Consider the following 26045-nt stretch of genomic DNA (forward strand, 5'->3'; position numbering starts at 1 on the left):
AAAGCTACCAATTGTTGCATACTATTAAGTAGCATAATAGTCAGTTTTAACTATTGTTCAGTTTGGAATTATTTTTTTTGCAAGAAAATGTGTTTAACTTATTGAAATATTACATGTAATGAGAATAACAATAAAAGCTTGCAAATTAGTTATATCTTTTTTTGGTGTTGAACGTAACAAACCGTGTTATTTTTTCAAACGTCAAAGTTGTTATTGTCAAAATATGATCTCATGTCATTCCTGTCAACAATTCGAATTTGAAACTTGTTGATACAAGTTTGTGTTATCTATTTGAACTTCCCCGCCCGCAGAAGTTATAATATTCTCTTTGCTTCCCTCAACTTGCTAAAACAGTAAGGATATAAAAAAGTAAAGCATTTTGATTAAAACAAATTATAAGTGTTACGTTAATAAAATAATAAACCAGACCCTTGTGTGGATAACTTCAAGATGAGTTCGGACGACGAAGCTGAACAATTTCAATCATGGAAAGGTATTCCTGCCACTTTGATATGTATCAATATCTACGGACCTTGTAAAGCGTATTCAGCACAGTTGGCTCATACAGCTACTTGCAGAATGATGCGTCAATACTTGAGGAGAGCAAGTTCTCAACTTGTCGGCGTTTGCGTCTATGGCACCGAAGGGTCCAACACTTCAGTTCTAGGCATCCAAACCGTCGAAGAGATATTCCCACTATCATCACCAAGTGTTGAAGCTTATAAGAAACTTAGAAAAGTTGATATTTCTTCATTAAAAGAAGCCAAAGAAATGATACTCTCGGATGTTCTATGGTACTGTAACAAAGCATTTGCAAGTTGTAAAAAACAACTATCGACTCGCACTGTTATAATGCTGTCTCGGCTTGATGTATCTCCGGTACCAACTGATGTTAAACCTTCACTTAAACGTGTTGGCGACTTGGCAGATTCAAATATACAAATCAATCTTATAAACATTTCTGAATCTGATTATGAGGTAGATTCTTACTATACAGACTTTTTAATACAAGCAACTAAACAAGATGAAGTGATATTACCGAAACCCATTTCAAATCACACAGAAGTAGAACAGTTGATGTATATGGAGTCACATCGCAATTTAGCTGTTGCCCGATTAGGTTTTGAAATTGGAGAAGGTTTTGCAATTGGAGTGGGAGTATACAACCTGTTGAAGAGTTATGGGGATATGCAAATGAAAAGATCAGATTTAGACAGTGATACCAGTGCTGTACTTACAAGTGTGAATAAAACATTGAAAACCAAAGTTGCAAATGAGGATGAAGAGATGGACTGTGATGAACAAGATAGAACTGCATCACGGCCAGTACCAGTACTTCCAACAGAATTGCTTTACAGCCTTCAGTATGGTGGTGAAAACATAGAATTTACTGCTGAAGAAAAAAAGATGCTTGGAAATCCTTTCGGGCCACCCACATTGAAACTCCTAGGATTCAAACCTGCCAGTGTAATGCGCAAAGAAAAATGGTACTTAAAATCAAATTACTTTCTGTTTCCCAGTGAAAGTATAATAGAAGGTTCTGTTGTTGCATTTAAAGCCCTACACCAGGCGTGCACAGAAATGAATAAAGTAGCAATATGCGTGTTGTGCACCAGGGTCAATGCCAGACCTATTATTGTGGCTTTGTCTCCCACCTCAAAACCTCTTGGCCTAGATGTGGATTTAGGATTTGATGTCATTTGTATACCCTTTATTGAAAATGTACGAAATATTCCAATTATTGAAGATGATGATGATGATGAAAAAATAACAAAAACTGATAAAGGTATCATGACAGATATTATGAACCAATTACAGTTCGATTATAAACCGGATATGTTTCAAAATCCTAAAACCCAATCACTATATAATGCTATAGAAGCAATTGCTTTGGAAGATGCAGATGTGGAGCCCTTTGTTGATACAACAAAACCAAACGAAAAGAGGTTTGAAGGTATCCAGGACGATTTATTTTATGAAATTTTTGGTCCTTTTACAATCAGCTCAGCAACTCTGAAAAAACCTGCATCATCGAGTGGTGGGCCAGAAAGCAAAAGAGCAAAACTTTCCGCAGGTGTTGATGAAAATTTACTGAAGGAAAGACTTGAGAATAACACAATTGAAACTTATACAGTTGCTCAATTGAAAGAAATTTTAAAATACAAAGAAATACCCCACTTACCTGCTTTGACAGGTTTACGAAAGGGGGAACTTGTTGATTTAGTTTATAAATATTGTTAATTCAAATATAAATAAGTGTTATGTTCAAGTATTAATGTTTCTATTTATATTTTTGATATATTATTCAATTAAGAAGTACAATGTTCAATTACTGTGTGTGTGTAATTTGCATTAAAGAAATGGTTGCAATGTTTAATAATTTAAATGAAAAAAAAAAACAATAAACAATATTTTTTAAACATGTAGTAATTTCATTTCATACTAATTCTGTTCACGACTGGCATATAGGAGGCTGAACTAACATGTTACCTACATAGGTAATCTGGTCTGATGCATAGCATATCGCATACGACATCACCAGGGCTTTACTTTCTATACAAATAAAATAAAATTTTCGCTAGATATCAATTATGGTTTTTGACGAACACAATTATCTCCCTGCCCAATACCCGATTCAACTAAATTTAAAAAAAATTTTAATTTCTAAACCCCCAAAAGACTGGCAACGTACTTGTAACGCCTCTGGTGTTTCAAGTGTCCATGGGCGGCGGCAATCGCTTACCATCAGGTGATCCGTCTGCTCGATTACCGGCTTATTCCATAAAAAAAGAAAAAGTAATGCCTAATAACATTTTCAGAATGTTACTTGCCCTAGCTTTTGAAATTGGTAATAGATGATAGATCACTGTAATATTGAACTGCAAAATGTAGTTGTTGTCTAAGAAAAAAAAGGGTCTACCAACAGCTACGATCTTACTTATAATGTAAAAAAATACAACCACTAAGGAAGTATTGGTAAAGGGGTTCTGATAGAAAATAAACAACACTTAGATCTACAAACAAATATAATTCAGTTTTCTAACATTTTACGATACATAATTTTTATAAATGTACAGGGTAAGCTCATGACGTGGGAAAAGCGGTACTAGTTCTCAACTGGCTACCGGATGTACACATGTGGTGCATAGAATAGGACGCTGATATGCTTTCACTTTGTATGGAACAGGTATGACGACTTACACCTACAGTGAGTGAGACATGGAGTATGTTCCATTTCAACGTGCTGTCAGGTTACAAATCTACATTAGACACCAATGACTAGTATAATTTATAAAAAATTACGCTACGGTTAAGCGTATTGAATTTAATTTTACATCAGTAATGGCAGAGAATGCATATAATAGCGCTCCAAATGATGCGTTGGGATGTTCGAGTGACGGCTCTGTGCGTCCCATGGAAGACAACAGAATGAAAACCTCCCATCGAATCATGCATTCTACACATTTGTGCTTCTATGTAACGTTAAAGTTGCGTGTCGATTAATTTTTCAATAAAAAACTGAATATACAAGTGTAATTTGATTAGCGTTTCCTACTGAATCGATGGTGAATATTCTTAAACATCAGTATTAAGAGCGATACATGTATCTTATTCTATTTTATTAAATTCTATAAATAAATTTCACACAGACAAAATTTAACACATGATATTGATGTAAACGACATAGATAAATGACAGTTATTAGTTATTATTGCACGATAATATAAACTACTGGGTTCATTACACGGGGACACACAGACATATGTGGTGACGACACGAGACGCACCTCACCTGTACAATGTAACAAACACAACGTTATACACAGCAATACCAAACCATGTACACGATATCGATATAGGAAACCAACCGAACATCACACTTATCAAATTAACCAGTGCTTAAGGATAAACAGTGGAATCAGTATAGTTACAAGATAATGTTTGAAAAAACTAGGTTTGTTTCGTAAGTCAAAATATTTATCGTTCGTCATTTTCAAAGCTGCACAAGATGTTTACGTGCTGTGAACGTTAAATATTTTGATATTCGTGCTATCGTAGTACTAGATGCAGACTGATCTCAATGTTAAGTTGGTGTACTGAATGACTGTTCACGTCTGATGCACTAAATACACATATCTCACAACACATTTCACAATTCCACATAGAAAAAGGCAGTTAAGTTAAAACACGAGATTAATATTATAATTGTTAGTGAGAGTGTAATACGAAACAATTTCCAGGTCCATGTTTTAGGAAATAGGCACTTTGAGTAAGAGTTTAACTATAACAAAATCGATGGGCGGACAATAATATTCTGTCAAACAAATAAATACAATGTCAATCAGAAGTGGGAATGTATTAGCTAGGTGAACCAAACGAGTTAACAAACCAGTAGTTAGATAACGAATGCTATGGAGTTACAACAAGCAGCGAAGCGAAGGCCGACATGTACGAATGTATGTGCTCACACAGAACATGTCTGCACTTAGTTAACCAGTGAAATTAGAAAGCAGTACATTTATATTCCACGATAAAATAAGTAACGTATTATATTCATTCAATTAAATAAAATCTATGGCATCTGAAATCAATTTGTACACTTTTGTACATGGCGTCAAAAACGATACACCTCACCCCTCAGGATTTGACTATATTCCATTAAAATTTCCTAATCTACTAATATTTAAATTACAATAAGAAATGACGAAAACTAACTACTACATAGTAAATATATACTTAAATATTTAGCGCTACACATGATATTTACGCACTCACCTACTTTGGTTGGATTCACAAATAAGGTGGTAGGATGTTTCTAATTCAAATAATACTGGAAACTTGTACCTGAGGGTCAGACGAGTGCGCCGGCAGGCCTCTACCTAACGTGTGTCCTCTGTCGAATCGTTACAATTTATACACCGATCTCTTACAGGGACATTAAAACAACAACGATGGGTCTCTACTATTTGTTCATTGGAGCTTCGTGTTCGCTATAAAAAGTATTACAAAGATAAACACCTCAGATCTATTATAATGTAAATATGTTAAAGAGCAAACAAAACAATAGGAACTCTCTACAACAGAAAAGAAGATTTAAATTAACTAAAAGATAACATAAACAATTCCTTTTGCTTAACAAAATTACTATGAAACAATCGTAATAAAAATACTCTGTCAAACTAAATAAATTATACATATCTTTATGTTTGTATATGTATTGCATTAGGATGTACAATCTCCCGCTCGCGAACTACCGATGTTTGCAGACTTTTCCTCACACAACACCGTGTCTGAGACACATTTTAAATTCGCTAGATGTTCCGTAACGACATATACATAATCTATTATTTATAATTTGGCATATAATAAATTGATCTTTGCATTAAAATCTCCATATACATATATCGACGAAAAACCATTAACCGAGCTAAAAAATAAATAAAGATAGACAGTGATAGATTTAATCTAATCACAAAAATAAAAAATACAACTAAGTATATAATTTACCTACTAGGTATATAGTTTTGTTATTATTCAGAAAAGCCTGTGTCAGTGGAAATATCTTAAGTTAATAGAAATGGCGATAGCGATTGAGAATATCCCAAGATAAGACGTGGCCGAGTGCCGAATAGTATTGCATTGTAATCACTCACTACGTTAACATATTTATGTTAAAGTTTAACACTAATGCCTTTTACCCTCGAGTCATAAATTCTTTTATTGTTATCGTCAGATGTTGACTTGTTCGTGACAGGTGACGACATCCGTAGAAAACAAAACAACTTATGACACGCTTGCGTTGGGTCGCAGTCGCAACCAAATGTTAAATATATTGCACTCAGAATGTGTGATCGAGACCGTGTGACTGTATGTCTGTCTGCGTGGCGGCACGTAACATTATGTCCGTGGTACCGGCCACGTATGGCACTAGGGCTGGTGTCAACATTTTGTTTTCTACGCGCTCGGCTCGCCGTCACCTCCTCGGTGTGATCCTTATATATACTTAGCTACTAAGGCATTTCTCTATCTAAAATAAGCGTATTTTTGTATCAATGCAATATTATTGAGCGCTCGTTATGTAGTCATCGTTTCACCTTCCATTCAACGCGTAATCCATATATTATCTAATACAATTAAGTTCAAATATAATAAACAACATGGCACTACTTCAAAATGATATTAAATAAACCTGTGTAGGTACTTGTACTCTACAACATTTTGGTTGGTTAAGCACAATTATGTTACATTTAAGCTATTTAGTAAGCGTCGTCGTCGGCTTTATGAGCACAAACAGACTTGTTTTAATGAGGCTATGCTGTGTACTAATCAATCAAAAATATTATAGAACGATAAAGTTTTGAAAGAAAATTACATCATTGTCATGTTCAAAATATACATTAAAAAGTTTTGAGATGAAGGTTGGAGAGGGGAGTCAGCATAACCTCAGTGAAGCGATGAGAACGAATAGAGGAGTAGATTACGGTGTGTGGAAGGGAAACAAGTGTGGGCGCGGAGTGCGTGCGCGGGCCGTTCATCGCACGTCGGTGAGGTTGCTCTTGTCGCCGAACAGCTTGACGAGCTGCTCCTCGTAGTCGTCGATGTTGCGCTTCATGATCTCCATGCACGGGCCCAGCAGCCGCTCGAACGTCTCCACGTCAAGGACTGGAAATAACACACGGATCATTAATAATCTATTCACACAGTCTTTTACAAATCTGCTAGTAATTTAAATAGTAATCAGATAACTAAGGCATTAGTTTTAAAGTTTTCCTGCATGTTATTAATAATTATGTCATATGTACCTAATAAAAATAATCTACAGGTAGGTAGGCAAATTTTATTACTAGTTTTCAGAAACGTCGTCCAGGAACAGACATTTGTTATTCGGAAAATACGATAACAATCAGAGTTTTAAGTAATATATTATATCATTTATATATATCTTGATGATTATCATCATAAATATAAAATACATTTTGATTATAATCTTAGTCTTTTATGGATATGCGAAAGCGCCATTTCTACACGTGATTTTTAATTATTCTTTAACACATTGAACGCCCTTGTGGTCAGCGGTGACCGACGTTAGCGGAGGATTTGAACAATTTTCTATAGGCAGTCAAAGACTTAATAAACGGAAGGGACACGAGACTAGGGTTTTGTTCATGTTAGTACTACATCAAAGAGGCGGCTTCATAAAGTATTTATTATTATTACAAAATCTAGATTAATATGAAGGTTACGAATATCAAGATTAGTTTCTAATAAAGTACATAGTGTCTGTATAGTTTGAACTTAGTGATAATGTGTTATCAAAAGATAGCCATTAATTACAAAATAATGATAACTGGGTCGATATAGCTGTGACTTTAAGATGTTAGATAGTTGTTAGTAATATCATAGTAATTAATATTATTAGTTATGGCTGCAAGATGTTTACTGCTGAACATAGTGACTCTAATGCTTTTTGCTTTACTGTCTTTTACCATTGGATAGTTTACTTTCCAGGGAATAATTTTGGAAGCCGACATGGTTGGTTAAATCATTATTTCTTAATCTAAGTCTTTGTAATTCATTGAGTCTTTGTTTATTATTGTTCTTATATTTTACTAATTTTATTCCATTCGCATGTACACAAAATCTGGTAAAAAGGGAAACCTATTATTAGCTTTGATCTTTGATTTTCACACAACTTATAGTAAATCCGATGTAACTAAATAATCTTCTACAAGTATGTAGAAACATAAGAAATTGTGTAGAAGTACTAGTAACAAATTTCAAGAAAAATCTAGATTTCCGAAAAAGGTCCAAACTGGTATTTCGAACTCTCTGTAACATCACATTAATCAGAAAGTCAGTAGGATAGGAGTTTCATACATCAATAAAACTCCCAGTACGGAACAAATGTATTGCAAAAACTTCTACTGAAACGAACACATCAATCAGATGTAGACCTAACATTTTATGTTTGGTCAGTTTAGAGTTTAAAAGCTCCAATACTGGAAGGAAAACGTCGGTAGTAAATATATGTTGATTAATGCAGCGAGGTTGTCAGCGGACGACATTCGAACGAGGCCGGTTGTCTACGAGCTTGTAACGTTTACAGGCACGGTGTAAACTAAACACCTGGACAATGTCTCGGTATTGTCAGTACAAAAAGGGGATCAGTTATTTAGGTACCGATAGAAAGCGAAAACAACCTAACCTATTTAAAGAATGATAGAACAATCTTATGAACGCTTTATTGGCACGTCTTAATTTAATGTAGGTTTATGTTTGCGTAAATTAGCTATATCGTGGGTCGATTAACGACTAGACCTAATTATCTACAGTTTGCTTACTAGAGATAGAATTTTGGCAACGTCTAGTGTAACTTAAAAGTTCTCTATATCTTTTCGTTGATATAACAATGAATAATACTTACATGCCACCCTGGTGGGGCCAACGGCGTAAGCAGAAGCAGCGCGCGGCTTGTGTGTGACCAGAGCCAGCTCTCCGAAGTAGCCACCAGCCTCTGTACAACAAATTATTTAAAACGTTAGTATATTTCAGAAACAATTGAGGGAAAAAAACATCTATACCTACCACATTTATTTTTCACATGTTTTTGGACAGATATTTGACGATTGATACACAAGTATGCCATGCGAATGTCACCGATCTAGAACATTTCATTTAACTTAGTCCTGAGAACTAACTATAAACAAGGAATATGTTTTTGATGAAGGAATGGAACAATGTTGACCTTTGCTTTGAACAAAGACGAACACAGACTAAAGTAATAAGTACAGCACTATTGGTGTAAAAAAAAATTCAAAGCTTGTTTAGGTTTAAAAATAGTAACCAATATTAAACCTAATAAAAATAAAATGACAGTCACAAGCGGTTTTACCCGCTTGCACTTTTCTTAAATATCGTAGCTTAATATTATATTTATAGCCTTCCTCGATAAATGGAATTTCCGATACAACAATATTTTTATAAATCAACCAAAGAGACAAACTTTTAAACTAAGCGCAGAAGTCTAAACTTCTGGGCTGCTATCAGCAGAAAGATTCAAACACAGGAAACAATAATAAAAATGCTCCTTCTCATACGAAGAAGAAAGAAGGTTTCATTGAGCATTAATCACCACCCTTGCTCAAGGCAGACTGACAATTTTAAACCTATAATAATTATTTACAACTTTTAATATTTAAAGTGCTATTAGTTTTAAAACTAAAAATATTATTGCTTGGCACAAATTCTCAACGAAACAATCGATCACGCTCCCGTCATTCAGTTTCGGGTTGAGTGAGCGAAGTATGTACAATGTACTATGTACGGCAAACTAATACGTTATTGATTGGGCCACTCCGCCTGTTCGTTGTTATATGACGTTGCAAGCCCCGCAAGCCCCGCTGTCTCTGTCCTGCATCTATTACTCAATAAACACAGCTACTCTCATGCATGGCCAAGTTAATTTTGCTCTCATAATTGACTTGGCGAATCTGTGCGTGGTTTCAAACCGCATCGGGAAACTTGGTGTTGGTTGGGGAATTGTTATGGCTTTTATTGTGAATACATTGACATTGAATTTTCGATAGACTTTATGTTTAGTTTTATTTTAAGTATTAAGTATGCTTGTTCACAACCTGACCAATATAAGTCCAGACACTATTTTACCGTTTTCACTTTCATCACATGGTCATTTTGTCGCAACAGAAAGCGCCGATCATGACCAGAAATAAGTATTTATCTACTTAACCTATTACTAATGTAGTACATATTGTAATGTTATTATTATCTACGCTATGAAATTAAATTGATGTTGAGTTTAATAGAAAATCGGTAAAATTAAATCTGGCTATGTGCATGTCAGGCGGTTCACACATAATATAGTTTCATATCAGCGCATTAATATTTTTTAATGCACTTATTCACTATCGGGTGCTCACATAAGATTCGTTGCGTCGAACAGAGACTTTGCGAGCTGAAGGAATAGATGCAAAAATGGCACAATTTTCTATAGGCTTGACAGGTGAAGGTATAGTCAGCTACACAAGAAATCTTGTGGGAAAACCGAAAAGGTATCATTATTACATATGGGGAAATGATTGCATTGGATGGGGGAATTTGTTTGTTTATAAATAATTACATATGTAGTCTGTACCTGTTTGATAATGACGAACTGTATGTTATATTTATTTTCTTAGTGTTGTTCTCAAGTAAGTTTTCTATTGAGGATAAAGTTTCTTTAAACCTAATTTGTACTGTAACATTAACTTACCAAGACGCTTGATCTCATGCTCGTTGCCGTCGTCGCGGGTGATGCGGATGCTGACGGCGCCGTCTTCGACGAAGTACATGCCGTCGGCGGTGTCTCCCTGGCGGATGATCAGCTCGCCGTCGATCAGCGTGCGCGGCAGCAGGGCGTCCGCGAGGTTGGCGCGCTCGTACGCCTGCACAAATAGATTACACGTTACTTGTTTGTTTGTTAAAATGTTAATTTAAAGAAAATATGCAGAATGTTGTTATTTTAAAGCCTTGTCTGGTGATGTCTTTTTTTTGTTAAAGGGGGAAAGTCATCTAATGATTTCTCTCGCCAGGGCGAGGCGTGAGGGAGTGTCAGACTCTTGCTGACTAAAAACCACTCCGTTCCTATTCCTGCTTTTCTAGCCGGAGCCCCGGTAAACCCGCTAGGTAATCCGCAGCTGGTGATGTCTAAGCTCCTGTTTCGTTTTGTAGTCTTAAGTCGATTATAGTTATCTTAACCCGCCATTGGTGACCTATATGTCTATGAGACCGGGTAATTTAAAAACTAAGAATATTTTTTAAACTGTTTATCGAATTAGGTTGCGATTTCGAGTAGCTGCCTTACTACACGCCCTCTACCATTAGTCCACCCCGCAACAGCAATGCGAGCGTTTTATTTTTATGTCCTTTCTATGCGATTTTATCTCAGTAAGACAAATACACGTCACCAATGGCGGGTTAATATAAAAAATTTTAAGTGAAACTTAGGGAGTTTTAGCCATAATATGTGCAATTTATATACAAAATCCCATTTATACAATTTGTAAGATTTACATATTTGAAAAACTGACTAACACACATATTGTGCCACATTTGCCTCCATTTTTATAAGGAACGCGTGGGTCGCAAGACTCTATTTGAATCCAACAATATATTGCGCACATATATTTGACAAATGATTGTAAATAAATAATATCCGGGAATCTTTCCGAGCAAGTTTCCGTTGGTCGGCGACGTATGATCTATTTGTACGCGTTTAGGAGAAACTGTATACGTTTGGTGTTTTTTCAAAGAAAACAGGTGGACTTATTTAGATGTGGTACTGGGAAACGGACTGTATTTGGAATGTAAGAGATAATTACAGCTGCATCGTATCCTTGTCTACGAAATGCGAGAATTTAATATAAGTCATTTTATATTAACCCGTTGTATCTACGCGAGACACAATGTGTTCTCTATTATGTCTCTTATTATATTTTCACTCAGGAAGTCAGGTTACTCGGATTTTAAAGACTTGAGTATATAAACGAAAAGCAACATAATATTATCAATACCTACTTGCAGAGTATCAATATCATTACATCAAAGCCATTGTTGTACAAAAGGAAAACAAAAAACGCTACGTCAAAGGCTACATTTATAAAAATCCCACATTTATCGCATTCCGTAGTCGCCAGTTTCAGTGTGACGTGTGAGTTTAAGATAAAAAACGGTGACGTCACCGTCGGTCCGGAAGGTGAATAAATTCGATAGGAACATCGACGTCCGGAGGTTGTTATCTCTCGCCTCGCTCGTCAGACAATATTATCTACACACGAACGACAACCGCCTTTGACGGTACAAACGGTAGCATGCGCTTTATCGCTTTATTGCCTGATTTACTTGGAAAAACAATTGGATCACTATTTTATGTCTCCAAACAACACTAAGGTATTTACCAATATTTGTACATTTGCTCTCACTTCAAGCAAATACGTTTTACGTTTGTGAAATGATAAACGGATATGAACGCTGTACACTATTAGAAATAAAATCGACGGAGCAAATTGTGGACGTTTAGTGAGCAAAGTTCCAATCTCGAGTAATATCCGGTAAACCGAGAATTATGTTGTCAGTAAGAAGAATCTAATTTGAGAACTGCCTCAGAAAGGTGGCGAGGGGAATTTGTTGTCGAGTGCGCATTTAAAGATGCATGAATGTGACAGACGAAGAATTTAATAGGTTTAGGAGATTTTACGGAGTGTGAGCGTGTATTCTATGCTGTGCGATTGTTGTGTAGCGTAAAGCTGAGGGAGTAATTACTGCACAAAGCTTTATCTCAGAGCCCGTGTGTCGTGTCTGATGCTTTTGTTAAAATAGTCTGTGTGGCCGTGACCGTGCTTACACACATTTCACACATGACTTTATCTCATATTATCATCTGCAGTGTGAATTTAGAACCCAAAGAGTTGCTAAGTCAATATTTATATAATGATTTCTGTATATTTGTAATTGTTAAATCAACATCATGATTTACGGTGTCTCACATATTTTGTTTCAGAAATATTAAAGTTTGGTAGACATAGCAACATTGAAATTGCTCATTAGGTAACGTACTTGCCGTACAAATAAATAGAATACTTAGAATCATTGTTTCAGAACGGAATAATGATGGCTTCACACTTCATCACACTGTAGCAGAATAGAGGCTGGCTGTGTGAAGAGGTGCCCTCTGACACGTTTAAACCCTACACGGCACTGTGGCACCGTGTGTATGTGTGTGTGTCTCCCCTTTCCTTGGGGCAGAGCCGTGCATTAGTGACAGCTTGTTAGCTAATTACCTGCGGGGCATATTGACCCTTTTGTCGATATTTACTTCCTCTTCTACAATCTTTTTACAACAAATCTTTGTCGATGTATTCAATCTATTTGCTATTACCCCGGAAACGTTCGCAATCTATTTTAACCACTGCTCATTCACTTGAATTTAATGTTAGTGTGCCGTTGAGTAAGAAACGGGTAACTATTCACGGCCGGGCATCACACGGGTAATTAAGCAGCACACACAATGCTTTCAGTAAATTGAGTTGATACTATAAAATGGATCTCAGATTTACGACAGAATAAATAGACACAAACTAGATTTGAATGAAAGTAACAGTTTTCCTCAACTATTAACACTTACTACTTCAATTCACCTATTCTTATTCTTATATTATAACACAACTATCAAGCAAATTACACTTACTACCACACTCAGAAACATTTAATGGTTACTTAAACTATTCCTTAGTAACGATTTTGTTCTTAAACAATTGCTAAGGACTGGGTTAAGTAACCATTAAATGTATCTGAGTGCGGTAGTTAACCCTATACTTGGCAAAGAATTTTAGGTGCTTTTTTTTAAAAATTTTTTTCTTACCCTGTTTTTGACATGGGCAAATAACTTGTAAAAAATAATAAAAAAAATCCTACGTCTATAGTTATTGTAATATTGCATGTGTCTTAAAATGCACATTGCCAAGGGGTTTGAATAACAATGGAAAAAAGCGTGTGTGTCCCAGAATGCACATTGCTGTAGTACATGAAAAATAAAAATCCAAGTTTATAATAAAAATAAATGTTTGAGGAATAATATTCTTAACACTAATTATTTTAACAAGTCTTTAAGAATCGCATAAGTTATATTTGAGATCACAATTTGAGTCGCAGTCGCGTAATTACTACAAAATCTGATAGTAACTATTGAGATTATCACACAAAGTAAAATTATATTTACTTTGTGTGATAATCTTTTTTTATGTTAAATGGTCCGACGTTTGGCCGCTATCTTGCCTGATGGTAAGTGATGATGCGGCCTACGATGAAGCACGTCTGCCCATAAGCAACCTATTCACTCGGGCTTTGAAGACACCCAGGTTATACCCACCAGGAAACACAGACTCCGGCAAGGAGTTCCACTCCCTAGCAGTTCGCACAAGGAAGCTTGAAGCGAAGCGCTTCGTGCGAGTGGGTGGGATATCTACCATGAAGCGGTGACGCCTCGCCGATTGTCTTGTGGTTCGATGATGGAAAGGACTAGGAGGAATCAAGTTATGCAGTTCCCCCGCACACTCTCCGAAATGTATCCGGTAAAAAACGGAAAGGCGCAAGGTCGCACCTTGCGCCTGTGTTCAAGACTTTGAAGCCGGGCCTCCACAAGCGCATCATCATTGATGAGCCTCTTGGCACGCCTTTCAATGTGTTCGAGCGCATCCAGCTGGTATTTAGCCGAGCCGTCCTAAAGGTGAGAACAGTACTCCATACATGACCGAACCTGCGCTTGGTACAGGCTCAGCAGTTGTTTCGGTGTGAAGTACCGTCTCACCCTCGAGAGGATACCCAGCTTCCTACCAGCCAGATGCGCCTTCGACTCTATATAAGAGCCGAAGTTTAGCGTTGGCGAGAGAGTTACGCCCAGAAGCTCAGCTAGAAAGTAGGAGCCAGTGGAAATTGACTCCGTTTGGCGGAGAATAGATGCCTGGGCATTTATTGTCAGATGAAGAGAATGAATTCTGTGAAGTTTTTACAACGTTAGACTCTCCGTCTGGACCAATAACTTTGAATCAGAAAACCACCCATGTTCATCAACCAGCCATCCCATCTCCACAACAATGCAGATTTTCTAATGAAGATGGTAAGGATGGAGTCCCTGAGCTTGTGTCGGATGATGATTAGAAATACTACGATCATGATTAGAAATACTACGATGAAACGTTAGTTCGTCTCCTGAGGAATCAATGTTCTCTGCACCAGATCCTGCTCTTGCTTTGGGGACTAACGCTAATATTTTTTGTCCTCTGATCTTGTACGGAAAATAAAAATGTTACTATGGACTTTCATTATTATTAATTACATACAAAAAGCCTATTGCAGCCCGCTACTGAACGTAAGCTTCCTCCATTTACAATTATAAGTACCTACTAAGTGATCTGGCAATGTGCATTTGAATGCACACAGAATAGGGAAGGTAGAAATGCAAGCAAGCTGGCAATGTGCATTTGCAGACACATCAAGAAATAAACAAATATTACGATATCAAATTACCGCCATCGTTTTGAAATATTAGCAATCATCCAAGCAAACACATTCAAGAGTAGATTAACATTATAAAACGTAAGTTTAAGCGATTATAAATAAGTATTATAATCGATTTTTACCATGTTAGTCATCGACGTGTGCGCACGCGCCGCTATTTTGAGGCCGACTGACAACCAGTGTTGCCAAATAACACTGATTCTCTTTTTTATGACATTTTAGGACATTTATCTATACAATAGTAGTAAAATAAAACATAAATACTGCTGTGTCTGGTCGCTATATTTATTTTTTAAATGTGTGCATTACAGTGCACATGGTCAAGTATAGGGTTAAATTCACTCAATATCAGTATTTACTAGTGTGTTCGCCAAGGATATTTATAAATTACACTTTTCAACTTCATCTCGGATCAAGGGCGAATATCAAAAACTTCCTTAACGACAAGGAAAACTCAAATCGGAATTGTAGCCGATTGATTTTCCATTCAACAGTTAAGATATCGAAATACGGAGTCGGAAGAGTTTTAATATGTAAACACAAACAGTAGGAGCGTGTCAAAGGCCTGTGAGGCGTGCACAATAGACGAGAATAATGAGGAATTTAGAGACTATACCGTGCCTAACATAAATACAAAGTTTTTGTTTGTTTAGTCGAAGAATAAAGTCCTATTGCCCTGTGTTCCATACAATAACTTATTCAATAACACGAGGAGATGAAGTAACTTAGACTTTCAGTGACGTAATGCTAAGATTCCAGTTCATGGTTTTTGTATAGCGATAGATGCCAAAAGACTCAATGTGATTAGTTTTTACTACAATTTTATACTGCTCTGTAAATAACGATTAAGTACGTACTAACTTTAAAACTATGCAAGTGTTTATAACTACGCGTTAAAAAAGTAATATTTATTATAGTAATCAGTTTGCAGTCTAGTTTTATAAGCGTGAAGCATTGTGTCCTAGCCAACTAGCACCATGCGACATACGCACTATTAAAATTTTCAAACCCGACCTAGTTTCAGTACCAGGCTTTAGCCGGTACAACATTCGTGTAGCATTCCATACAATATCAAAGGACTTTATTCGAATTGTCCAAATCTGAGACCATTGTGGACCGTTGGGTGCGTTATCAGAGCCTAATCTAAGCTTAAATCAGTATTAACTGATAAGTGTTATCACATTACGTACGCACGAATCGCGCGACGCTGGCTACTACAATATCTCCTATCGGCCATTATCATTCGATTGCTTCTTAAACTTTTCAATTGGCAACGGTATTTGTATTATCATAATCCTCTCGTTGAAAACGTCACGTAATAAAGTATTTGTGAAAATGCTTTACGATACAGATCAATAACGTCTGACGTCACCGCCTGTGTAAATCCACAAAAGACGACGCGATTTCTATACCAATGGGTACATGATTCAACAGTGTAATGTAAATCTATAGTAACATTATTATAAAATGAAAGTTTCATTCAGGAAAGTTTCAGGTTCTCCAGCCGATACATGGGAACTGAGCTACTATCTAAAATATAGGTCAGAAAATATGTAAAACTTGCGGGAGGGAGAAAACTGTTGACACAAGTCGGAGCTAATCGTATATGTTATAATAAAACACATGTAAAATGCTTTATAACGTTATTGTTATGGTAATATTGTACCAATAAATAAGATTTACTATCGCACTGAGGCCGAGGCAATAAATCGTGACTAGAAATATGTCTTTTATATAACATAGCATAATAGTAATGTTAAAATAGTCAAGTATTATGTATTTGTACAATGTGGAAAACGTTTTAAACTAAGGCAAAAAATGTTGTTTACGTCGTGGGTTGACGCATAAATTGTATAATTTGCATCGAGTTATCCTCCCCTAGAGCGCAAGGTTTATTGCATTAACTCTATTAAATATGCTTCGAAATTATTGTAGGAGAAAACCATTTTACCATCTACGTAAGACATAGTTAAATATGATATGGTGTTACGTTTTTGGAACGGAAATAAAACTAGTTTGTTTGCATGTAATCTCGTTAGTGGTTATGATATCTGTGTGTTGATAGTGCGGTAACTTAGGTAGTTGCAACTTGTTGAGCTACAATCTAAAAGCAATTAAGTTGCTTGTCCATCTAAATAGCGAGGCGTGGAAGGCTGTAAAAGATTTCCCTTGGAACGCTGTATCGTTTTATTTCTCATGGTCGGTAATCCGTTTTTCTAAGCATAGTGGCTTAGTGCTTGTGGCTTTAGTCCCTTGCGTCTGTTCATTATAAGGATATCCTGAGGTCAACGTACACTATATAAGGTTTAGGAATAAACGGAACTTCATAAAGTCACTGCTGACTTTATAGTGGAAAGAAAATGTCGTGCGGGTATTGTTTTAATTAGGAGTTTCTTGTTATAGAATATTATACGTATAGAAAAAAGCTTTTAGGTAAATACATATTATGTACTAGGTAGGTAGGAAGGCAGGCAGGTGTATTGTGTATAATAAGTATAGTTTTTCATTAATATGTTTCGGTACAATAGGAGGAAAAGTGTCGATTAATTGGCACCCATAACATAGTAACATTACGTCATTCTTGTCCGTGACAATAAAAGTATAACTATCGGAAGTAATAAGATCAATTAATACAATGTAAGAGAACGGTTACTACAACATAACGCTTTTTATTCCCTTCAAAGAGATGGGCAGAGGTGCACATATAAAATGTGACTCACTTTTTGGCAGCTGTGATATCTAGTCCTATGTAAAAGGGGGCAACCCACTGACTAGTGACTAATTTGAAAAGCGAGAACCACCGCGACACACGACGCGGCGATTGTCGCGCTGCTACCGAATGCAGCTCATGAATATGACCCTCTAGCATGGCTTGAAACTAGTCGAGTTCCTCGTCAAACGGTTACGTGAGTAAGCCGATAACATAATAATTCATTAATTAATTCATTCATAATAATTCTTCGTAAATAAATGTATTTTCTTTCTTTCTATTTAGTATGTCTCACGAAAGTTATAATAAAATTATAGTAATGGATTCTTTAGAATTGTTTGTATGCTTAGTACTGTATTTCTGGTAAATTGCTACTGTGTTGATAAGGATTGCCATCGAGATATCAGTCTGAGATTGTATGTTAGATATAGGTTACTTTAGACGACCTGCCGATCGTTTATACTCAATCACACTTATGTAAGCGAGATAGTGAGTGTACCTACTGCACCTACATTTTAAAGCCGATATACTTGCAAGTAATTAACCTTTACTAAACTTCGTATCGTTATTTGTTTTATCCCTGAAGGGGTAGGCAGAGGTGCACATTACGGCACGTAATGCCACTGTACAATGTACACCCACTTTTCACCATTTTTGTGTTATAAGTCCCATGTAATAGGGGTGAGCCTATTGCCATATACTGAGCACAATTCCAGACTCCGTGCTACTGAGAAATTTTCGAAAAAAGCCAAGTAATGCTTTGCCCGACCCGAGAATCGCATTCGAAATCCCTTGCCCGGCAGTCACACTTGCGACCACTCGACCAACGAAGCAATTCTTATAGAGTATTCTTAATTACTATAAGTTCTACGTAAATTATTTTCATAGTATAAAATAGCCATTGCGTCGTAACAGAATCATGTATTGTTAATAAACCCGTATTTTAATGCGATTGGCAATGCACAATAAATCATTAAAAAAAGAACAAATAACCTGATAAAACTAATGAAGTAATTTCTTTTAATAACTAGCTATTTGTTATGTGTGTTCAAGTTCGTGACCCTGTAAAATGTTACAATATCATATTATGTAACCCGTAATTAATGACATAAATCGATAAATATAGAGCTACAAGACTAAATTTCACGAGAGCGGATATTTTTTATATAATAGATATGAAGTTTTTGCTGTAATCCAGCAGACGGATCGCCTGACTGTAAGCGATTATTACACTGCCCTTGAGCAACCGCATCACTATAGGAGTTGCAGATGACTTGCCGGCTTCCACAAAATATATGAAGAGCTGAGAATGTCAACCGATAATGCACGTACCTGCAATGCCTTGAGCATGGGCACCTTCTCCAGGAGATCTTCGTACAGCTTGCGCTTCTTGAAGGCGCTCTTGAGCAGGATGCGGCGGAAGGTGTGGCGGTCCATGGCCCACAGCTGGCCCGGGGTCTGCGCGCGCACCGAGGCCGCGCGGGGCATGTTGTACATCAGGGCCAGCTCGCCGAACGAACCGCTGCCTTCGTATGTGTGCACCACCTGCCAGGAATACGCAAGACTTGAGTCAAGAAAATTGGTTTATAGATGATCTTCTTAGCATAATTACTGTAAGGAATAAGGTTAATAGCACAAAAGTTGGATCTTTACACCTTCGTCCTTGTCTCATGTCGTAACTCGTCTGGAAGTGACTAGACACCTTAATGACAGTGAACTTCAAAAAGTTTATGTAACAACCTTGTATTGATGGGCTTAGTCACATGTATGTTATCATACAGCGCTGGGGACAGGTGATAAACATTGGGTTAGTGATCCCCTGGTGCTCGTATTCAACAAGTCTACAACTCCGGCACAACTTTATTTATATAAAACTGTGCCAATGCAAAAGATATTACAAGAATTTCAGCTATCTACTCGTAAGTAGAATTTCTTCAGGAATGTCAAATGATATTTTCATTTAGTGGCAAAAAACTTGGCATTATCTCATATTACGCTTGAAGTCATCCGACAAATAATTCGCAGCTTTTGAAGTGGTCACGACCAGAACGATATTCTGATTAGTTTCTATTGATGGTAAATTAACATCCACGTTCAAACGATGGATCAATAGGCAGAGGCGACTAGTGAGACGTTTTAGATATCTTCCATCGTATAGCAAACTATGTTTCAATTTAAAACAACTGCATTAAGTGTTCAGAAATAACTGTTCTTCACAAATAACCAAAGAAACGTTAAAAGCAAAAGCTGTAATATAATTTGGTCCCAAATTTTTGTGCCAAATAGCGCGTAATTAGCCGTGAAGTATGTATCATGCTGAACTTTTATTTTAAGGTTTGTTGGTGGGGACGACGACATTGGGAAATGTGGAAGGCGAGGCCATTAACCTGTGCTGTAACATTACATGACGTTTGCAACACAATTACAGACTGACCTTTTAAAGGTAATATGTAGATTGAGATATTTTACGTACGAGTATTTTCGGGTCAAATTGAAGAGCTATTTGTGCGATATAGTAATAAATATTAAGTGTACGATTACTTTTGGCTAGGATGGCGGGATTAAGATGTTGTTTAGCCGATGACGTACCTTCTCGATGCGATCATCTCCGGTGACGAGCACGTCGAACATGCCATTCTCGATGACATAGAAGTTGTCGCCGTCGTCGCCCTGCCTGATCAGGTACTCTCCTGGCTCCGTGCGCTTCTCGAACATCGCGTCCAGCACCTACGCAAACCCACGTCATCTTGCTGACAGACTCACACTGTTTATAATATGTATACTCGTGGAAATTTTTCTTTAAGATTTATAGTGTAGCAAACAGTGTTCGCGAGAAAAGCTTCCTAGTGCGCTGAACTAACGATTTGTGCTAATCTTGGATACATAATTTTTGTGCTGTTACTGAGTTCAAAGCGCAGTGACAGTGAATATTGAAATTATTTGAGACGAGCAAACTGTTACCATCTGCTACGGTACGTACGAGATCGTGGTCACGACCCGCCATTCAAATATGTTTGGAATACAGTAGGTATGGCAAACAATGTAAGTATTTAGCAGTCACCACTGATGTAATATTCATACACTGATAAACAGCACATACTTCTACTGTGTACAAGTACACCTTTTACCGACATTAAGAATTAATGCGTACATTTTTACACTAACCATTAAAGAGCTACTATAAACAAGATAATGTTTTACATATTTAACTTACAATTAATCTAACAAACTGGAAATTGTTTTCGTTGCAATTAACTTTAAAGCAGATTTTAAAGTATATGTGTTAAGAAACTTTTCAAACAAAACGAAAGAATTCAGTTAATTTCAGCAACTGGCATGTATTATGGGGATCTCCTGCGAATGAACAGATTATAAATTGGCAACTAATTGTCCGTGGGGCAGAGAGAATAGATAAATAATTGCAGTGGACCACTGAGTCACCGGTCGGCAGGTGAAATACTGAGTACACAGTCATATGTCTATATGGATTGATTATAAAAATTGCATTACAAAGGCAAATTGGTACAGTAAGTTGGGCAACTGCTTCTTCCTAAATTTTGTAGGATCTATCCTGACATAGAACTGGAATATTGGTGAGTGTATGTGTGTTTGTAAACAATACAGGAGAAAATCCTATGTGACACAACATTCGATACAAAAGCTGTTCGAAGATGTTCTTTCCTTTTGGAAAACGTTGCCCCTACACTGGGATTATCTCCTGTATCGTGAGTCCTAAGTACTGACCTGTTGCATCTGCTGAGCGTCGAGGGAGCGGAACAGCAGGATGCTGCGCACTGCCTCGGCGAGACGCTGGCGTTGCGCGTCCGACTTGGGGAACACAGTGGTTGCTCCCTCGTCCGAGTCATCTTCTTCGGGGTCGTAGGTCTCGGCGAACACCGACTTGCGTCGAGTGTTGAAGCGCGCCACTGGCGGCTCTGTTCACACATCACAACCATAATAAGTCATACGCATTAACTTTTACGCATTTTCTAGATACCTAGAGACAACCCTTTCTATAATTATACTACCTTTGATAACTGATAAATGCATTCAAATGTTAAGTTACTCTTTAAAAACCAAAACATTCCTAGTTTTGTACATTTTAAGTTTGAAATGTAATAGCTTAATTCAAATGCACGCCATTAACAATTTTAAATAACCAAACACTCAATCGCTATCTGGGAAAACGTATCGAGTATCTATCAAGGGCCTGTTCAAACACGTAATTATTGCCTTCATAAACTTTATGCTGTCTATAAATATCTAGCAACAAACCTATGTACTGGGTACGCATATTAATATTAAGTACATTGCGGACTTCATTGTGTTACCAAACATGTAGGCTAACATTTGCACATGTGCTAAAGGCCTCAAAATGATCCATATGTATGTGACCTGACGTGCTTTGGCTGCATCTGTTCCGAAACGTTTTCAACCAAAGAGGTTTACTTTAGAAACATATTATTTGTACTAACTATATGACGCAAACACATTCGTAAGACAGATGATTTGGTCGACACATGTGTAGTTTAGCTGGAGGTACATATGTAATGTATTTAAAACACAAACATCGTTTACAAGCTGCTTGCCGAATCACGGGCATCTTCCCAAATGGTTCACTATACGTAATTGACGCGACTTCTAAATTCTTAACACGTACTTCGAGCCAATACTTGGTAGACATGTAAAGGTTTGCATTGTATTATTGGCTTCCCGAAGGTGAACTCAGTTATGGCATTAAACATCCGTGTTCAGTCAAGATGAGCCTCGTTGTTGAAAGATCTCCAAGATAGAATTAGGGACACGGACAGCTTCGCGTGTGAGCTATTATTTAGCGACTCATTCTAGATACGAAGGCTAAACGGCTGACGATAATTATACTCGTCTTTGTTGTGTAATGACGGAAAACGACTTGAATATGACTCTCCATAACATAAACCATAGAAGAGTTATACCACAAATGGTTGTACATATTTCATTATGCTTATCAACATTCTTAGTTTATAATTTTTTGCACGTCTGGCGTGCAGTTTATGGGCAATCGATTGTAGTAAGGTGGTAACACGCAAAGGAAATGGTACTGCGACATGAGACTGATTAAATAATCGTGTACCTGTAGGAGTAATGAGTATGGTGCGTTCAGAGAAAGTGAAGTTAGTGGAAGTGTTTAGTATGTGTTGCAGGGCCTGCATTGTAACAAACTGCATTATTAATAACACGCCAAGACACTCACGGGGCCAGAACACGTCAGCAAACAGCATATCGCCAAAGAAAATCACAACCAAACATACACTGTGTCTCATTCTGACAAAGTTAGAAACTTGTAGGCCTTCCGATTATATGTTTTTATAAGATTTTATTGTAGTTTTTGTGTATTTCATATACTGTTTAAAAATTCCAACACCATGTAATTACGTGAACATATAATTAAGTATGTTAATGACTTTGCACTGTACATAGAGTAATTAATTTTTTTACACGCTTCTTTCATATTTAGCATTGAAGTTAATGAATGTTCTATGACACTCTCTATACCACAGATAATATTGTGTACCGTTGAACAATTCAGGATGTGAACCATTGTTGCATTGTCCATCAATCCATGTCATAATGAATGTGAAAAATTTACCACTCTCTAAGCAAACTTGATTTCAGTTTCAATTATAACTATAATCATTTATATCCATCACAAAGAGATTGTAAAAAATATTTCAGATACCAGTGCAAAATTACTTGAAATACATGGCTTAATCCAGTGAGCCATGGTAAACAATTTTTGAATATTTTAGCTAATAATAGAGAATATGACATCATAAAATTAATCAACAGGTGTTTACGATAAACTCTCTGTGCTTGGTAACATTATTATCTAATTTTTGGCTGCTACTCATAGAGCAGAGCAAAAAAAAATTATTTTAAAGCCATTACACTTGATGGACGTTCATTAAGTTTAATGGCTATGAAAAAAAAGAAACATAATTCTGTTGTTTCAAGATACACTGCTCAGAGTAATGATACTAGAATGAAAGAGAAAATATCTTAAATAAACAAAAGCCAAAGTCCGGTTAGCACCTGAACTTTTTTTGTGATGCTTCGCTACCTGTCATTACATAGGCTCAGCTAATTTTACGTAACACGCGTGTATATCGCCGACATCTGTTTCAGTTCACGACGTTAAACTCAGCCGCGGACATGGAAAAATAAGCCAATCTCATCATCACACAACTTCAAAGCGTTAAAAACAAACACACAAATAGGATCAGCGTATAGTAAACACTGTAAATTTATGCCTCTCCAAACAATTTTCATGTAAAAACCTGCATTTGTTGTACATTTGGGCTTCCAAGTCTCCTCTCTGAGCACTTCACACTCAACGGATTTTATTATTTCTAATGTTTGCTTATCTATTATCACTTTTATATAGACTATCTGCTTATGATGCTTTATTTATTACCAAATATGGAATGTTTATACTGTTAAGTAATATTATACGATTTTATAGATAAACATTTAAGATAGCAATAAGACTGGACATTATTATGTCTTTCCTTGTAATTTATCACTTGGCAACAGTTAAAATACTATATTTTCCATAAATAAAATGATATACCATTGAAACTGTAATGGCAGCATGCCAAAAATTGAATCATTACAGATGTTGGCTATAAGATTGTATTTATATTTTTTTTTATTCAAGTCTATAAAAAAATTGGTAAATTTAGCAACAGTAATAATTTTGTCACAGTGCTCCAAGAGGATGCTAGCAATACTATTGGCTAAAACTAAGCTAGATACCTAAGGCATGTACTGGACAAAAGCTTTCAATGAGCAAATTATTATTGAAGTACTAATGGGTGACAAATAAATATAGGGGAGTGATTGAATGAGAATGATATTTTTTCATATGTCTATCAACGAAATATTGATATATCTTTCAACACAAGTTAAATTAGGTCACTGTAACATGACAAACTGTACCAGGGCAAACCAATTATTAAAAATTGTTTATTCATGAATTACTATGAGATTTTCCAACTGCTATGAATGATTGATTAATGAGCTCCATATTAAAAAGTTTTCCTTGAGGTGCATGGCTAGAATTTATAACATAAAATTATCCTTAATTAATTGATATCACAATTATCAAACAATCAAGATACTTAGTACTGATAATGTGGAGCTCAATATGAGTAGTGAGCTGGGTACCTACACACATGGGCACATTGCATTCAATTGGGTAAATTGAGGATCCTAGCAACTACTGGCATAGCCCTACTAACCCACCTCATTGATCGCAGTCAACTGGTAATAGAGTATGTAAGTGTATAGTAAATATGAGAGGACTAGTACCTTCTTCGTCTGATATTATGGACTCATCAGGGGTGCCGGCAGTAACGGTGGGGGCCCTCACTACGGTGGTCGTCCTGTTGTTTTGTAATCTTGTGAAGAACTCGACCGCGTAGTTGATCACGTCGCCCGGTTGCTCCAGCAGATAACTTATGGTGAACTCCAATAAGATCTCTCTAAGGTCATCCGGGACTTGAATGCGTCCGCCTTGAGGCCTGCTCATTTCTAAAGGCGTCGCCTCGCTTTCTCGATATTATCCCGTGAGGAGAACGTCTAAGCGACACGATGGATTAAAACTTCGATATCATAGCCATTGAATTAGCTAAAGCGACACACCAACGAGCAAATTTTACGATGGGGAAGTAGCACTACATACAAACGTTAGTAATAAATAAAACCACACTATTATACTAAGGTTCTGTTCAAATAAAGTCTTCGCTACGAGAAATTAAATCTAATGACACACTTTTTACTGAATATTCCTTGTCCTCCAGCCTGACAAATAAAAAATCTCCCTTCACTAAAAGCAAAAATGGCGAATTTTGGATTGCCCTACTTCACTTCACTTCACTCACTCCCTTTTGAAATATTGCTACAGGAAAAAAAACCATAGACAAGCTAAATAAATGACAATCGATCGACTGACAGGGTCGCCAGTAGTGCGACAGTCCGGTAATGAAAAATAAAATAAAAAATGTAATTTATTTTATTTGTTTACTAATATACTTATCACTTCATAATTTGTACTGATTTATGGGTAAAAATATTGTTATTTAACGTAACTATCCAATAGCATTTTATTCATCCTCCCATCATTGTTAACCAAGTAACCAGCATCAATTTTATTAAGTCTAGGATAGATATATTAATAGAAATTACAAGCAGTCATTTATTTCGTTATTAATATAAATAGCCTA

The 26045-nt window shown here is 36.5% G+C and overlaps 2 protein-coding genes across 4 annotated transcripts; one reads left to right on the plus strand and one right to left on the minus strand.

Moving 5' to 3' along the window:
- The first annotated feature begins 207 nt into the window (after nucleotides 1–207).
- LOC118266316 (X-ray repair cross-complementing protein 6) lies at nucleotides 208–3863 on the plus strand. The gene has a single exon (XM_035579723.2). It carries the CDS (start codon nucleotides 451–453, stop codon nucleotides 2239–2241), a length of 1791 nt encoding a protein of 596 aa, XP_035435616.2. The 5' UTR covers nucleotides 208–450; the 3' UTR covers nucleotides 2242–3863.
- LOC118266314 (cAMP-dependent protein kinase type II regulatory subunit) lies at nucleotides 3009–25766 on the minus strand. 3 transcript variants are annotated; one of them, XR_007705492.1, is made up of 8 exons: nucleotides 25132–25725; nucleotides 21526–21716; nucleotides 20371–20508; nucleotides 19114–19326; nucleotides 10270–10441; nucleotides 8425–8514; nucleotides 6482–6662; nucleotides 3009–3792 (listed from the first exon to the last, which is right to left on the minus strand). XR_007705492.1 is itself a non-coding variant. In XM_035579719.2 (7 exons), the coding sequence occupies exons 1-7, from the start codon at nucleotides 25349–25351 to the stop codon at nucleotides 6532–6534; spliced, it is 1155 nt and encodes a 384-aa protein (XP_035435612.1). In that variant the 5' UTR covers nucleotides 25352–25766; the 3' UTR covers nucleotides 3009–6531. The 3 variants fall into 3 exon arrangements, 2 of the variants coding, with proteins under 2 accessions (XP_035435612.1, XP_050551096.1); XM_035579719.2 differs by having other exon boundaries at nucleotides 3009–6662; nucleotides 25132–25766; XM_050695139.1 differs by lacking the exon at nucleotides 25132–25725 and adding an exon at nucleotides 23336–23508 and having other exon boundaries at nucleotides 3009–6662.
- Nucleotides 25767–26045: the final 279 nt, after the last annotated feature.

The sequence above is a fragment of the Spodoptera frugiperda genome, chromosome 7, assembly GCF_023101765.2.
Source record: "Spodoptera frugiperda isolate SF20-4 chromosome 7, AGI-APGP_CSIRO_Sfru_2.0, whole genome shotgun sequence".
NCBI lineage: Eukaryota > Metazoa > Arthropoda > Insecta > Lepidoptera > Noctuidae > Spodoptera > Spodoptera frugiperda.